Source organism: Fringilla coelebs (assembly GCF_963513975.1).
Source record: "Fringilla coelebs genome assembly, chromosome: 12".
NCBI lineage: Eukaryota > Metazoa > Chordata > Aves > Passeriformes > Fringillidae > Fringilla > Fringilla coelebs.
In genome coordinates, this window is record NC_140038.1 from 5,562,921 (window position 1) to 5,579,535 (window position 16,615).

Genomic DNA, 16,615 nt, shown 5'->3' on the forward strand with positions numbered 1-16,615 from the left:
TGTGCAGGCAGGAGCTGCTCGACAGGTTCCTGCTCTGGGGCTGCTCCTCAGCCGCAGCAGGACAAGGGCTGGTGGCTCCTGGGGCTGTCACAGCCCCCGGGGCTGCTGAGCCCTGCCCCAGGCACCTCCTCTCCTCCGCCGAGGGTTTTGGGTGGCGTGTTCCCTGCTGGGAGTGTTCTGAGCGCTCTGCCCGCCCGCTTGCTGGCAGCGTCACATTTTCTTGTCCCTCTGGGGACCCTTTAGGTGAACCTCCCTCAGCTGGTTATTCCAGAACTGAGCCACCACAGGCTGGAGGCATCCGGGCAGGGCAGCGCGGGGTCCCCGCCGTCACCACCTCTCTCCCGCAGGCTCCCGGAGGCGCAGGATGACTCTTTTCGACGGCGTCTACCCCTTCTACCCGCAGCAGAGGAAGGCTGCCGTCTTCGACATCAGCACCATCATCGTCACCGCGGTGTTCCTGACGCTGGCTTGCAGCTTCTTGCTCATCACCCCGGGCATCCGCGGCCGGGCGGTGCGTGACCCCGGGGATGCGGCTGCTCCCGCTGCCCCGCTCGCTGGGACCCTCCCGGGAGCAGGGCAGGGCTGTCCCTGCCCGCCTCATGTGCCACCTCTCTCCCCGCAGAGGCTCTTCTGGACTCTCCGCGTTCTCCTCAGCCTCTCGGTGGGAGCGGCGATTGTCGGTAAGCGCCGGGCAGCGCCCGGGACGGCTCCGGGGAAGGGCTGAGCCCTGGGGCTGGGAAATGGGAGCTGGTGGTGGGGTCTGCCCTAGCCCTGCTCTGCAAAGCAGTCACACAGCTTCCCAAAAGGGCTTTCCCTTCCCTTCCTTTCCCTTCCCTGGGGCTGAGGGCTCTTGGAGGTGCCTGTGGTTGTTTCTGGGGGTTTTGCTGGCTGTAATTCAAACAGCCCCAGCTCCATCAGGCAGCACAGCCCCCGTTCCTCCCGCTGTGTGCACGACCCGACACGGGCAGGGTGCGGGAACAACCACAAAAGCACGGATGAAACGCAAAGAGCAGATTTATTTTCATCACCTCGCCCTCCAGGGGACCCCCAGAGCAGCGCTGGGTGGAGTCTGGGAGGGGACTGGCACCGGGGATCACCAAACCTGCTGTTCCCCCTGCGTTGCAGGGATTTGTGCAGGTGTAGCTCACTGATGCACTTTGATCTTCCCTGTGACAGGGCTGGACCCCGAACTTGTTCAATAGCTGCTCCACTTCTCCAACCCACAAGGCTAGACTGTGCTCACTGTGATCTCTGGGGGTTTCTAGACATTGGCTGAGTGTGTTTACAGTGCCCCTCAGCAGTTTTCCATTATTTCCCCCCACTCTGTGAGCCCTCTTGTGCTGCCTGGGGCTGAGCCAGGCGTGTTTGGAGATTGTGAGGAGCCTTGAATAAAGCACAGGCAGGGCAGACGCTGCAGTAGTGGGGTGAAGACCTCCCAAGGAGCAAGGTCAGAGGAGATGAAAGAGAGGATTTAATTCCGTAAAAACCAGGAAATCTTCCATAATAACTGATGGTGGAAAGCAGGCAGTGGGATTTCCAATTCAGGGCAACAGGATGGGTAAGAAAAGATGTACTGAGGGGACAGAAGATGCCAGGTGGCAAGAGAAACCAGCCCTGACCCTAAACCAAAGCATCCCTCCTGCTGTGAAGGGCAAGATGGATTGCAGGACTGCTCAGAGAGGGATGATGATAACTTAAAAGACTGAGCTCTGATTTGACCAGGCACCAGCAGCCAGACTGGGACCAGCTGTGGGGCACAGGGGCCACCCCAGCATGTGGGGGTGCCCAGGTTCTGGGAGATGCCACCAGAGCCACCTGAGAACGTGGTGCCAGGCTGGAGGAGGCCAGGGCTGGTCCCACAGCCATACCCAGCTCAGCCCTGCAGAGCCACCAGCACCACTCTGGGACAAGGCTCTGCTTGGGCACAGGGAGGAACAAATTGTTCTGGAGCCAGCGTCAGAGTTTCTGTCTGGCAGCAGCAGGGCACACTCACCCCTGCAGCCAAAAAACATTCCTGTGGAGCTCCCACTGCATCAGTGCCCTCACAAGTTGACTCAGCAACTGAACATTTTCTCAGGAAGGTTTTGTTCAGCCTGGCATCAAACCATCGGCTTTACCTTCCCCGCTGGAAAATGAAGCCCACTGCAGAGTGGAAGTGGCTCAGAAAGGGATACCCTGTTCCCAAAAACATGTACCAGAAAAGCTCCGACTTTTCTTTTTTTCCCAGCTGGAATGACTGCCCAAGCTGTGATGGCACTTCCCACCCCTCTTCACCGCCTCCTTTTGACAATGACTTTTACTATTCACCAACAGTGCAATTCAGGGAGCTGGATGTGAGAAATGAGACTCACCCCCGTTCCTGTGGCTGACAAACAGGCTCATCTCCGAACCCTGGCCCTGGGTGGCGTGGTGCTTGCCATGGTGGGCAGCTCGCAGGGAAGTTCTGGAGAGGATGTCCAAGGAGAAATCAGATCAGGATGTCCATGCCTGGGGATCAGAGCTCCGCTGTTCCCGGATCCAGGGAGTGGATGCTTAGCGAGGGGAGGACCTGAGCTCTGCAGGGTGTGGGAGCTGGTTGGGGCACGTCCTGGTGGCTGAATCAGCGTTCCTGCCCTCCTAACACTCCCTTCCAGTGCCATGGTGGGAATGCTGCCACTCACCTGTGATTCTCCCCTTGAGCCCAGCAAAGCCCGGACCTGCTTTAACCCCGGCTTTATTTTTCCTGGCAGTTGTCCAGTTCACCGGGGACTGGGAGAGCGGCTGGGTGCAGGCAAACACCTCCTACAAGTCCTTCAGCCCCGTGCAGGTGAGCGCAGACATCGGGCTGCACATCGGCCTGGCCGGGCTGAACGTCACGCTCAGGGGTGAGTCTGACGGCCCCACCTGCCCCTCGGGCTGCCCCCGGCCCCGGCAGCTCTGCAGCTGCCCTGCAGGGCCCTCGCTCTGCCGGGAGGCGCCGGGGCCCCGCTGTGCCCGAGCTGCCGCCGGCAGCGCCCGGGGCTGGCACGGCAGGAGCCGCTCCCTCCCGCAGGAAACCCGGTGCGGCAGATCAACGAGACCATCAACTACAACGAGCACTTTCCCTGGAGCTCTGGGGCGGATTATGAGCACAGCTACAGCCAGGGGCTGCAGAAGGGGCTGCCCAGCCCCATCCTGTACGTGGCAGAGAAGTTCAGCTGGCAGAGCCCCTGTGCCGGGCACGGGCAGTACCGCATCGCCGGGCACTACGCCTCAGCCATGCTCTGGTGAGCCCTCCTGTCCTGCTGCCAGCACGGGGCATGCAGGGGGCTGGAGAGCTTGGCTGCCTTTCCCCACGGCCTTTGGGATGGGTGGGATTGCATCCTGCCAGAGGGAAGCTGTGTGCATGGAGGGGGCCCTGCCGAGCCCTGGAGACACTTTAGGACGAGCAGAGGAGATGTGCTGGTTCTCCCTGCTGGAGAAATCCACAGGGCTGGGCAGAGGAGAGAGGAACGTGCTGCAGGTCCTGGCTGTGGTGGGGTGATGGTGGCAGGAGTCCATCCCTGTGGATGGAGCTGAAGCTGCTGTCCTTGGTGGCCCAGAGAGGCCCATGGAGACACGAAGAACTCTCCCAGCCCTCCCTGTGAGTGGGTTTGGTACCTAAGATTGGGACCAGGTGAGGAAAAGATGCTGCTGCTGTTATTGTGGAGTTGATCTTGACTCTTTGGCAAGGTCAGAGATCTGTCAGTGCCCCCTTGGGCTGGGGGAGAGCTGGTCCCTTCCCCCACGTGCTGGCCATCAAGAACCATTGCAGTGCTGCTCTCCCTGCCCGGTGTTGGACAGCAGGGACACAGAGACCAGGGAAGGAGCTGGCCATGCCATGGAACAAGAGCTCCTGGTCCACAGCTGAGGCCTCCCTCTGTAGCCCAGCTCCTCAGTGAGTGCAGAGCTGCTGCACATGACCTTTGCCTGCCCCTGCACTCACCTCAGTCCTGGTGCTGCTCTCAGAAACCAGGCTGCCCCATGTCTGGAAGGGCACCTGGGCTGGTCCAGATGCACTGAGGGGGCTCCTTGAGGCTGCTGCAGTCTGTGGGCTGAGCAATGGCAGGAGGAGATCTGTGTTTCTGCTTCTGGATGGAGCAATGGGAGCCTTGCACAGGTGCTTGCTCAGCATGGGGATTAGGGATCATTCCTGCCTGCCCACAGAGCTTCTCCACCTCCTGCAGTGCCCTTGGAGCCCAGACTGCTCCTACCACCTGGAAATCCTCACACAGAGCATCCTAATCCAGGCACTCACCCCACTCATCCCTCGGTCTCCTCCTGCCTCCAGGGTCGCCTTTTGCACGTGGGTCATCTCCAACATTCTGCTCTCCATGCCTGTCCTGGTTTATGGAGGATACATGCTCCTGGCCACTGGGGCCTTCATGATCTTCTCCCTGCTCTCCTTCTCCACCGTGAGGAGCTCCCCAGCCTGCCTGATCCACATTGGGAGCAGCACCCTGCACGTGGCCTACGGGGGATCCTTCTGGCTCATCCTGGCGATGGGTGAGAGCATTGGGGTGCCCCAGGAAACAGCCCTGAGCCCCAGCCCTGGCAAAGCAGATCCTGGCAGGGATGTGGGGAGGGATGGGAAAAGGGGAAACGCCATCCTCATCTCAAGGCATTCACAGCTCCTGAGGTGCAAAGGGGCTGGGATCACTCACCTGGGTTTTCAGACCTGTGCCTGGGGATGCTCAGAACAGCTCACACAATAGAAGGCCACCTTCCATGAGCAGAGGCACTGTCCTCTGTCAGGGGCAATCCAAGGGGAGCTGGGGGCACTGCTGGAGTGACAGCACCAGCACCCCAGCCAGAGTGAGTGTTTGTTCCAGGCCTGCTCTGCCTCGTGGCTGGGATCACCATCGTGGCCATGCACCACCTCAGCCTGGACCTGCTGAAAACTTTCTTTGATCTCCGTGAGGACAAAGCAGAGGAGCACCAGGAGATGCCTGAGGTGTTCAGCAACCCTCACTTTGTGAGCAAGGGCCTGCCTCCCCCTGAGCCCACTGAAATCCACAGCATCTAGAAGAAACCCCTCACTTTCCCCCCGAACATGGACCCAAAAGGGCAGAGCAAATTCTCCTTATGTCCCCAGAGATGCATTTCCCCACCCAGCTGAAGGCCAAGCTGGGATGGGTCCTTGCTGGGAAGTCCTTCCCAGGCTGTGTCTCCTGTGACTCCCTCTGGAAAGGACAGGCTGTGCTGGAGCTGCCACCAGAGCAGTTCACAGCAGCTGGGACTGGGGCTGCAGTCCCCCCTGGGGAGGAATGCCCTCCATGCCCTCCCTGCTCCATGCCCCAAGGGTCTGCTCCCACTGAAACTGAGGAACAGCTCATTTCTGCCTGGGAGCTGCCACTCCAAAAGCCTGGGGTTAAACCTGCTGGTTTCTTTCCCAAACAAGACATTTTGTACTTTAGGTGTATCCAGGAAAGCCAGGTATAGATCCAGCTGCAGGAGCTGGAATAAAAAACCTGCTCCAGAGTTTACAAAGACTGAGTAAATGTACCATGGAGCTTGCTGATTTGATTCTTTTCACCTTCAAGTCTGGCCTTTATTAGAGGAAACTTGTAGCCTAGTGTGAGCCAAAAGATGCCATAGAGAGAGGAAGGAGAGTGGAGAGGGAAGTGATCCCTGTCCAGCTGGAGCACAGCTGGGCTGGCTGGGCAGCAGGGGAGGGAGGGGATCTGTCCCTCTGCCTCACTCAGGTGAGACCCCACCTGCAGAGAAGGACTCAGAGCTGTGGGAGAGAGCCCAGAGGAGGCCAGGGAGATGCTCTGAGGGTGGAGCCCCTCTGCTCTGGAGCCAGGCTGGGAGAGATGGGGGTGCTCACCTGGACAAGAGAAGGCTCCAGGGAAACCTCAGAGCCCCTGGCAGGGCCTGAAGGGGCTCCAGGAGAGCTGGAGAGGGACTGGGGACAAGGGATGGAGGGACAGGATGAGGAGGAATAACTTCCCACTGCCAGAGGGCAGGGATGGATGGGATATTGAGAAGGAATTCCTCCCTGTGAGGGTGGAGAGGCCCTGGCACAGGGTGCCCAGAGAAGCTGTGGCTGCCCCATCCCTGGAAGTGTTCCAGGCCAGGTTGGATGAGGCTTGGAGCTGGGATAGTGGAAGCTGTCCCTGCTCATGGTGGGGGGTGGAACAGGATGAGCTTTAAGGCCCCTTCCAGCCCAAACTATTCTGGGATTCTCTATCTGAATGCTGGAAACCTGGGCACCTTCCTTCCCATTAATTGTAAAGTACATAATTTCAATATTCTGATTTTTCTTCCTGAGATCATTGCTGGAAAGTTACTTGTTTCTGCCAGATGATACTTGTGTGCCACTAATGTGGTTTTGTTCTGCACAGGAATAATTTTCAATAAAACTTTACTAAAACCCCTCTCCTTTGGAACACTGTGGGTATTTAGGGGGGCTGGTTTCTCCAGGAGGGGCCGTGGGCACATCTGAAGGTCACTTCTGGCAAGCCCCCAGCAGCAGCCTCCTTCCCATGGGGACAAATGTCTCCCTGGCATATTTCAAGGTCTGAGAAACCCGCTGAGAAATCTTTGTCATGAGGAACCCAGACTGGAGGTGCTGCTCACCTCTCCCTAACTGGTCACAGCTGCTCTCCAGGCACTGTTGAACCTCCTCTCCCACCTCCTTTCCCACCTCCTCCTCTCCCTCCCTCCCTCCTGGTCTGGTTCCTGCATCATCCTCCTGGAATTGTGCTCCTCTCTGCCATCCTGCTCCTGCCCCCACACTGAGAGGAGCTGTGGGGCACAGGGGGAGCCCAGCTCCATCTCAGCTCCCTGGCTGCTGGTGGGGACAGCATCCAAGGGCAGGGGGGGTGTTTGAGGGTCTGCAGGGTCAGGGGGCTCTTGTGGGCTCTGCTTTTCCTTTGGCTCATGGCTGTGAGTCTGCAGTCTCTTTCTTTCTCCCCAGTTTGTTCTGATTTAATCTCTGCATCCTGGGGAGGACTCGGGGTTTGTTGGGATGGACCGAGGGGAAGGGCAGTAAAACCAAAAAAAACCAAAAAAACACCCCAAAACGGTTGCATTTGAGACACTTTTTCAGATCTGCATATTCTCATCACTTGCTCCTTGCCATGTCTCTTCCCAGCTGGGCTCCTGGTGGGTTTGGGGGGTTCAGGAGCAGCCCCTGCCCTGCCTGCCCTGTGCCTCAGAGCTGGGTGGCTGTGCCGTGGCAGAGCTCCCCGAGGGGCACCATGAACCCGTCCTGGGCAGAGCAGCTGGGCTGGGCTGGCAGCCAGCACCGCTCCCACTGCTCCTCCTGGCTGCTCCTGTCCAGGCTGAAGATCAGCTTCAGCTTCTGCGGCTGCACGGAGTTGAGGATGATGATGGCCAGCCCCAGGAGCAGGCACAGCAGCCCTGCAAAGACACAGTGACACCTCTGCAGGAGCAATGCTGGGCTCAGCTCCCCCAGCTGCACAGCTGGGACCTGTGGCATCGCCCAGCAGGCAGGGAAAGGTCACTTCTGTATCCCCACCTCGATTCTGGCATCACTGTGGGCTGCCCAGCACAAAAGAGAGGTCAGTGAGCTGGGGTAGAGCTGGGGCTGGAGACCCTGGGCTTGCTTAGCCTGAAGAAGAGGAGCACCCAGGGGGAGTTAGTCACCCCCTAAAGGAAAGGACTGGTCTCCCTGGAGGTGATGTTGTGACGTGGAAAATTCTGGTTTGATCAAAGGAAACTGCTGGTTGGAAGTCCTGAAAGGAGAGGGAATCTCTATCCAGCAGGTAACTTCAGACTGTCAGTTCTCTGCATGGCTCAGCTCTCTCTCTCCCCAACCCTGATAGTTCTAATCTACAATCTTCTAACCTAGAATTATCATTTTCTGTGACCAGCCATGGGGAAGGAAGGGATGAGGTGCTGCTGGGCCACCACCTCTGCAGGGATGGAGGAGGAAGGCTCTGGAAGCAAGCTGAGCACTCACCTGTGGCTAACGCCAGCCAGAAGGATTCACCATAGTCTGTGCTCAGGGAAACTGATCCAAAGTGGATGGGGCACCTCGGGGTGTTCCTCGTGGTGGAGAAGAGCAGCAGTGAGGAGAGGATCAGAGTGCCAGTGAGCAGGAGCATCTGGCCACCATAGAGCAGGATGGACATGGAGAAGAGCAGGATGGAGATGAGCCAGGTGCAAAAGGCCAGCCTGCGAAAGGACACGAAACTGAGCACAGAACACCCAGCTTGGAGTGTCTGCTCAGGGTCTGCCCCCCCCATCCCAAGGGAAGGAAAAACCCTGGGACACCTGGTCTAGCTGGGCTTGCTTCAGCCTGATCAAACAACTGCACCGAGACAGGACTGCTGGAGCTGTGGGACACATCCTGCAGCAGTGCAGGGGGATCCCCACACTGGGAATGTTCAGCACTGACTCTCCCAAAGCCCCCAAGCACCTTGGTATGGCTTTGGATCAGCCCTCCTCTGGGTGTGGGCCTGGAGCAGAGCTCTCTGGAGGTGCCTGAAATATTCCTGTATTTCCTGACTGAAATATTAGTGTTTAATGGCTCCAACATTGGCCATTTGCAGAGGCAGCAGGTGCTTTTCAGGGGGGAAGGAGGGGTTTGGGTGTGTGCACAAGAGGAGGAGCCAGCCCAGGAGCTCTGGGTTTTGGGGCAGGTGAGGGGGAAGGCCGATAAGAAGCAGACCCTGGCGAGGCAGGGTGATGTTTGTCATGGTGCCCACGGCCTCCCTGACACAACAGGCTCAGCTGGAACACTCCCCTCCCTTCCCGGGAAAGTCCCGGGCTCACGGGACATTGTTTGTGCTCACACCTCGGCCCGAGGGCTTTCACCCCTTCTGGGGGGTGAGAACTGGTTCGACACCGGTGTGAGAGGCAGGGCCACGTCCCAGGAGGGGCCATGGATCACGGGAGAGCCCCGAGGCTCTGAGCCCTTCCAGGGAGCAGCACCCCTGATCCACAGCCCCGCCAAGGTCCCCTCTCAGGGAAGGTGCCTGGGTGTTCTCATCCAAGCTGAGCCAGCCCTGGGCTCTCCCCACTCTGAGCAGACCAGAAGAGGATCAACAGGACACTGTCTGGTTCCATGGGTGCTCATTTCTTCTTTCTTAATCTCTCCCTCTCTCTCCCCTCCCAGTTTCCTTTTCTATTTCTTTCTATCTTTGTCTACATCATATTTCCTGTGACATAAAATCCATGCTCTGGACTTCAGCATATGGCCTCATCTGCAGCCGAATTTGGGCAGAGGGTGTCTCTAGTAACCAGACTGGAACAGCCCTGACAAAGGAACTTCTTTCCTGAGTCTTGTGGTTGTCCACAACTGGTCACCCCCGGGCAGTTCCCACGTGTTCAGAGGGACAATGGCACCGAGGGACAATGGCACGGAGGGACAATGGCACCGAGGGACACCCTTGTTTGGAGAACTGCACCATTAGCCATGCCCACACCTGATTCAGCACCTGGAGTGCACCCAGCTGCCAGCCCTACCCTGTGCTTGGGGCTTGGGTTTAGCTCCCTGGGAAGGTGAGCCTAAGAAATTTTTCTGATTCCAAGAAAAAAAGCCAACAGAGCAAAAAAGATTTCGTGAGCATTTCTGCCTTGAAATACAGGAATGTTTGAGTGGGGATAATTGAGTGGAACCTGCATTCATGGGGAATTGCAAGGCTCTCTCTTCCCTGCAGTGCCTTTCCCAAGAGCTCTGAGGCTCATGGGGGACTCTGGGACCCCACAGTCACACCCCACACCAGGGCTCTGTGTTCCAGGAGCTCCCTCTTGATGGGCTCTCCTCGGGGAGGACCCTCCTGACCACGAGCTCCCCTCAGGCAGGTGTGTGCCCACGTGGACAGGCAAAAGGAAACCCTTCACAGTGGGTCCCACCTGGGACTCTTCATCCCTGGGAGGGATCTTCAACCATGAGCCCCACAACTGTGTCTGTTTTCCCTTCAAAGAAATTTTCTGACTGCAGTCTTGTAGATCAAGACAGAGGACACATGAGAGGAGTCTGGGGACGTGGACAAAAGATGCTCCAAGGGCATCTTGGAGCAGCCCCTCTGCTCTGGAGCCAGGCTGGGAGAGCTGGGGGTGTTGAAGAGGAGAGAAGGTTCTGGAGAGAGCTCAGAGCCCCTGCCAGGGCCTGAAGGGGCTCCAGGAGAGCTGGAGAGGGACTTTGAACAAGGGCCTGTAGGGACAGGATGAGGATGAATAACTTCCCACTGCCAGAGGGCAGGGTTAGATGGGATATTGGGAAGGAATTCCTCCCTGTGAGGATGAGGAGGACCCGGCACAGGGTGCCCAGAGGAGTTGTGGCTGCCTGTCCTGGTTTTACATGGGAGACATTTAGGGAAGTGATCCTTGGAAATGTTCCAGGCCAGGCTGGATGGGGCTGGAAGCGACCTGAGACAGTGGAAGGTGTCCCTGCCCTGGTGGGGGGTTAGAGCAACATAAGTTTTAAGATCCCATCCAACCCAAATCACCCCACGATTCCACAACTCTATGAATCTGACAGGCCAGCAAGCACGAAAACCCTGCAGAGAGGCTTTGGCACGGCCTTACAGTGACCAGGGTGGCTCCACAAAGCTCCCACTGCTGTCCCTGGTGCTCCCCAGCGCTGGCAGGGCTGCCACTCACCAGAGGGTGAGGGACACGTAGTGCCCGGCGATGCGGTACTGCCCGTGCCCGGCACAGGGGCTCTGCCAGCTGAACTTCTCTGCCACGTACAGGATGGGGCTGGGCAGCCCCTTCTGCAGCCCCTGGCTGTAGCTGTGCTCATAATCCGCCCCAGAGCTCCAGGGAAAGTGCTCGTTGTAGTTGATGGTCTCGTTGATCTGCCGCACCGGGTTTCCTGCGGGAGGGAGCGGCTCCTGCCGTGCCAGCCCCGGGCGCTGCCGGCGGCAGCTCGGGCACAGCGGGGCCCCGGCGCCTCCCGGCAGAGCGAGGGCCCTGCAGGGCAGCTGCAGAGCTGCCGGGGCCGGGGGCAGCCCGAGGGGCAGGTGGGGCCGTCAGACTCACCCCTGAGCGTGACGTTCAGCCCGGCCAGGCCGATGTGCAGCCCGATGTCTGCGCTCACCTGCACGGGGCTGAAGGACTTGTAGGAGGTGTTTGCCTGCACCCAGCCGCTCTCCCAGTCTCTGGTGAACTGGACATCTGTGAAGACCTCAGGGGTTAGTTACAGCCTGGCAGCAAGGTGCCTGGCGCTGGAAGCCCCTGCCAGGATGGTCACCATGGTCTGAGCATCGCCCACCTCATGCCAAGTCCAGCACTGGGCTGTTAGCCCCAAGGGGCAGAAGTCCTGGATGTCCTCCCTGTATCTCTGTGTGTCCTCCCTGTATCCCTGAATGTCCTCCCTGTATCCCTGTGTGTCCTCCCTGTATCCCTGTGTGTCCTCCCTGTATCCCTGTGCATCCTCCCTGTATCCCTGTGCATCCTCCCTGTATCCTTGTGTGTCCTTCCTCTATCCCTGTGCATCCTCCCTGTATTCCTGTGTGTCCTCCCTGTATCCCTGTGTGTCCTTCCTCTATCCCTGTGCATCCTCCCTGCATCCCTGTGTGTCCTCCCTGTATCCCTGTGTGTCATTCCTCAAGACCAACCCACGACCCTGGAAGCCCCTCTTGGGTTGGTTTCTCCCCAGCCCTGGTGGCAGTCTGGGCCCTGCCTGGGCACTGCTTCTCCCCTGAGCCCAGCCAGCGTGCCTGAACTCCCTGGAAGGTGGTGGGGAGCTGTGGGGACTGCCCTGGAGATAAGCACCCATCTCCAGCCCAGGCAGATGGGCGCCTTCCACGATGGCTGGAGCCACCTCCCAGACACGAGACGTGTCCATCCTCCCCAAGAACTCATCCTGCGGGCTGGGCTTGGCCCTTGGCTGATCTCTTCACCCTCCCCCACCTTCCCCCCCATTTCTTGGGCTCCCCCAGGAGCCCAACACTCACTGAGGATCACTGCTCCCACGAAGAGCCCCAGCACCAGCCGCAGGAACCAGAAGAGTCTCTGGAAGGGGGGAGAGAGAGGAGGCACAGGGCTCAGCCAGACCTTACCACGGGCACCTCAGGACCAAGCACATCCCTTAGAAAGGTGAAATGGTGAGAAACAGACCTGTCCCTCCCCTGGGGAGTCACCCCATGGGCTGTGTGGGTGGCTGGCGTGGGGTACACCTGTGGCATCCCTGCTGGGGTGGGGGGGAGGCAGCAGGGAGATCCAGGCAGAGGAAGAAGATCATCAAAAGAACCCACTGGAAAAAGTTGTGACAGCCCTTTTTTGGGAAGGAGGGTGGAAACATTCCCTCTAACAATCTGCAATTCCCACACTTATCCACACCTCGGTGTGTTTGGATGTGTTGACAGCTGGCCACAGCTGTAGCAAAAAGCAGTGACCAGGCATTTGTAGAGTGTCCCCTGGGGACAGAAGCCCCTCAGCCAGCCCTGCTGCAAAGCCAGGCACAGAGCCAGCAGCTCTGTGGCTCCAGCAGGGTCTGTTGGGCACAGAGAGCCCGGGGAGCAGGGCTGGGACATGCCCATACACACCTCCCTCTTTGACTGAGCTCCCTGCCAAGGTGGGGTGAGATCTCTGAGCCTCACCCTGCTATTCCACTCTGGTGAAAGAATTTCGGCTTGTTCACAGAGAAATCCAGCCAAGATCAGATCTAGCTGCCTCAGAAATCTGGGGTGGTGGAGTTTGGTGTTCGCTGGGATGGGCTGGAGCTCACTCAGCCCCATGGCATTCCAGAGATCCCAGAGCTCAGGCCATAGCCCACGGGCAGCTTTGCTTGCCAAATCTGTTCTGGAGGCTGGGGAAGAGGAGGAATGTGGGATGCACGGTCTGAAGTGCCCCTGCCCCTCCACTTACCCTCCTGCCCGGGATCCCTGGCAGGATGATGATGAACGTGGCCAGCATGGAGAGGAATACGGTGACAATGACAGCCCGGGTGGTGTCAAAGGGGAAGGAGGCATTGGCTCCGGGGTAGAAGGGGTAGGAGCCATTCCACAGAGTCATCTTGCTGCCTGGAAGGACCCAAAACTGGCACCCAGAGAGACAGTGGTGAGAAAATCATCTCCAAGCAGCCTTCCCCGCAGAGCCGTCCCCCGCCCCTCGTCCCGCTCCGCCCGTCCCTGGCAGGGCTGTGTGCGCATCCCGGTGCCCCTGGACACGGCAATCCCACCCTGGCCGTGCCCTCAGGGATCTCCCACGGGAACCCTTCATCCTCCTTGGAGCCGCTGGGGAATCTGCAGCCACGCTCGGGTTGTCCCCAAAGAGGGACAGCAAGGCGCAGACACCGCGGGGCCGCTCGCTGCCCTCCTCTGTGCTCCATCCCCAAAATGCGCCGCTCTTCACGAGCAGCCTGGCCCGCTGTGTGAATCACGGCACAAACACGGGCCGAGCCCTGCGCAGTTAACCCCTCACCGCCCGGGAAACGGGAATGACCCGGAGGGGACAGGGACACTGCCCGTCCCGTGTGCCAGCCCCTCCGGAGCCGGCTGGGGACGGCGCTGGGACCCTGCGTGGAGACCAAATGCTGCTTTCATACCACAGCGCTTGACCGGCTCCTTTTCCTGCTGGGAAAGGGCTGCTCAGCATCCCGCGGGAATGGGGGCAGCAGAAACACCCCCAGCCCCTTCTCTTCGCCCAGCCTACCTCCGGTGCCGGGCTGGGAGCCGCCGGGATGCTCCGGGATGCTCCGGGAAGCGCCGGGATGCTCCGGGAAGCGCCGGGATGCTCCGGGATGAGCCGTGACGCCGCCTGCCCGCCCGCTCCCTCCTCCTGCCCAGGCTGCGGGCCAGCAGCCAGCCTGGCTGTGCTGCTCCCGGTGGTTTTTGGAGTGCCCGCCTCCCGAGGCGCTTGGATCACCCAGCCTGAGCCAGAGCTCCCGCATTCCTGCTGGGGGCACCAAGGGGAGCTGCGGGAGGGCACAGCCCTGGGAAGGGTCGGCTTCACCCCCTGGACTTTTCTTGGAGAGCAGTAAAAAGTCCAGTTCCACACGGCAGGCAGAGCCTGGAGCTGCCAGGCCCCTCTGATCCTGGTGGGACCAGAGGTCTCCAAGCCCTCCTGGGCACTGCCCGGTGGAGTTCCCAGCTGAGATCACCCAGCAGGGCCGTCCCTGCCTGGCCTCCTGATGGCCCTGGCTCCATCCCTGGGAAGGTCCTGGCAGGGTCTCCAGGGGTGCTCCCAGCCCCATCGTGCAGAAGATGCTCAGGTTTGTAACCTGGCCACGGCATGGAGATCATGGACATCCAAGTTTTTGGGGTTTGCTCCTGCACTTTGGCATGTCAGCTGGCAGAAGAAGGTTGTATTGATACTGAGAAGGACCAGTGTGGCAGAAACACTCTCCTGACCCATGTTGGGGGTCTTCCCTCTGAAACTGATGGAAATATCCATCCCCTGGATATTTCCTTTTTTGCATCCCAGTGAATGGGCTGGCTGGGTACCACCCCCTTGGCAGAGGGAGGTAAAAATGAGTTTTCACTCATGCCCAATTAGGAATAAAGGCATTTTTGGGGCAAAAGCTTTGCCATTTCCCTTCAAATCCCCAACTGGTCTGACCCAGTCTGAACACTGAATCCCTCCCCTGGAGTTGTTTACAACAATTAAAGGGTGGGACAGGTGATGTGGCTGGGGAATGTGTGTGGAGCTGCCTGGTGGGGATGGGCACCAGCTCCAGCTCTGACAGCCTCTGCAAAGCAGAGGGAGACACAAAACTGCTCACAGCAAATGGAGCAAATCCCTGGGGTGATCACAGGGACACCTGAAATGTGGAACCACACTGCAGGGAGAGGATAACTGAGGGGGTGGCAGGGTGAAATTGATGCAGATGGGGAAGATGCAACCACGTGAAGGGTGGGCTGAGGGTCTAAAGCATCCCTGATTGCACTGCCTGGAGCTGGGAGAGGCAGCAGAGGGATGAGCCCTGCACTGGCTTGGATAAAGCAATGTGTGGAGTTTGCCTTGGGAAGGGGCTGAGGCACGGTGGGTTTGGGGCTGCTCAGACAAGCATCACAAACACATCCTTTGGGGAGAGAGCCTGATCCCAAAAATGCAAACAAAGGGCAGGGAGATCCCCTTCTTCTCTAAAGGTGACCAGCACCACAAGGTTTGTGTGCTCCCAGAAATGCTCTGCGGGAGGGAGCAGCTCCTGTCCCAGCAGGGATGGAAATGGGGAATGGTTTTGGCAGTGGGATGCTCCCCTTCCCTGGAGGACATACCCTGGGAAGTGAGAGAAAACTGCCTGACTTACCCCTCACCCAGCACTCTGCGTGGTGCAAGAGGCTATTCCTGCAACTGGCTGCTTGTGTTTTCCTCCTTTTTGAAATTTTAAATTTTCTGAGTGTTTCTGCAGGTAGCAAAGGTGAGCATTTCATCACACGGTTTCCAGGGAACACTACACATTTTCCAGGGAGTTTCTTCTCCCAGTGTCAGCACCCTGCCCTTGCTGGGGCAGCCCTCTTGCTTGGGAAGCTTCTCTGGAGAGATGGAGCCCCAGATTAGAGATGAGTCACTGGATCCAGGTCACCCGGGGGGGGTGGGGGCAGCTCCCATCACCTCTTGTGCAAGAGGATGTGAGTGCTGGATCAGCCACCCCTCTCAGGGCTGGGAAGTGAGGAAAGAGTGGGGGCATGCCTGGGCAGGGAGGTGATGCTGGGGATGGACAGGGAGGCTCTCTGCCTGACCCACGGGAGCCAGAATGACGGATGTGTGCTTGTCTGCAGGAGTCACCCTGCCCCAGAGCTGTCCCCATCACCCCTCTGTCCTCTGCCCTGCCAGGGACAATGCTGCAGCTGGGGATGTGCTGTGGTGGAGCCCATCCTGGGGATCCTTGCCCTGGAATCTTTGGGCCATGATGGAGCAGCTTGAAGGGAATGGCAGGAGGGAAGGGAAAGGAAAGAGGAGAAGGGAGGAAGAAAGGAGAAAGAAAGGAGAAGAAAGGAGAGGAAAAGGAAAAGGAAAAGGAAAAGGAAAAGGAAAAGGAAAAGGAAAAGGAAAAGGAAAAGGAAAAGGAAAAGGAAAAGGAAAAGGAAAAGGAAAAGGAAAAGGAAAAAGGAAAAAGAAAAAATGAAAAAGGAAAAAGGAAAAAGGAAAAAAGAAAAGAGGAAGAAGCCCCTCTGGTCAGTTCCACCTCGATGAGCACAGAGGTTGCTGTGGCCTTGGTTTGGCCCTAGATGTATTTGCAAGGAGGATCTGTTTTTCCATCTCTCTTTGGAAGTTACACGTTTTGAGAGAAGGAGAAGCTGTTGCTACCACTGAGCAGGGGGTTTCAGATCTGATGGACACAGCTCAGGCTCAAGAGAGAGGACTGCCAGGAGATGGAGGCAGAGCCCAGCAGGAGCCACACACCTTCCCTGTGGGAACTGAACCAGGAGGGGTTCCAGCCTCACTGAGGAGATCCTCAGCTAGAAATTGTGCTGAGAGTTCAGCCCTCTGCCCCTTCCAAGAGCCCTTGTGCAGGACAGGAACGAGTCTCTGACCTTCTGTGGCACAGGACAGGAGGAGCATCTTGCCTTGGGTACTTGATCATCTCTTCTTCTGATCCCAAACTGTCACATTCATATTTTCTGGGAAAATCCCTTCACCCAGGGATGCTGAGGAGCCTCAGAGAAAAGGGAAAACAATTCTTATCTCCTTTGCTTCTCCTGTGTTGTGCTCATGTGGAATGTGTTTGGAGATTGTTTCACTGGATTCTGCT

The 16,615-nt window shown here is 58.4% G+C and overlaps 2 protein-coding genes across 2 annotated transcripts; one reads left to right on the plus strand and one right to left on the minus strand.

Moving 5' to 3' along the window:
• Positions 1-364: 364 nt before the first annotated feature.
• DUOXA2 (dual oxidase maturation factor 2) lies at positions 365-5,023 on the plus strand (the record flags this gene model as incomplete). Its single annotated transcript, XM_084213448.1, has 6 exons — positions 365-511; positions 623-680; positions 2,730-2,864; positions 3,032-3,245; positions 4,289-4,503; positions 4,830-5,023. 6 exons carry the CDS (start codon positions 365-367, stop codon positions 5,021-5,023), a joined length of 963 nt encoding a protein of 320 aa, XP_084069574.1.
• Positions 5,024-7,156: 2,133 nt separating this feature from the next.
• On the minus strand, positions 7,157-12,933 carry DUOXA1 (dual oxidase maturation factor 1; the record flags this gene model as incomplete). Its single annotated transcript, XM_084213502.1, has 6 exons — positions 7,157-7,365; positions 7,928-8,142; positions 10,576-10,789; positions 10,957-11,091; positions 11,874-11,931; positions 12,787-12,933. 6 exons carry the CDS (start codon positions 12,931-12,933, stop codon positions 7,157-7,159), a joined length of 978 nt encoding a protein of 325 aa, XP_084069628.1.
• Between the last annotated feature and the right edge of the window lie 3,682 nt (positions 12,934-16,615).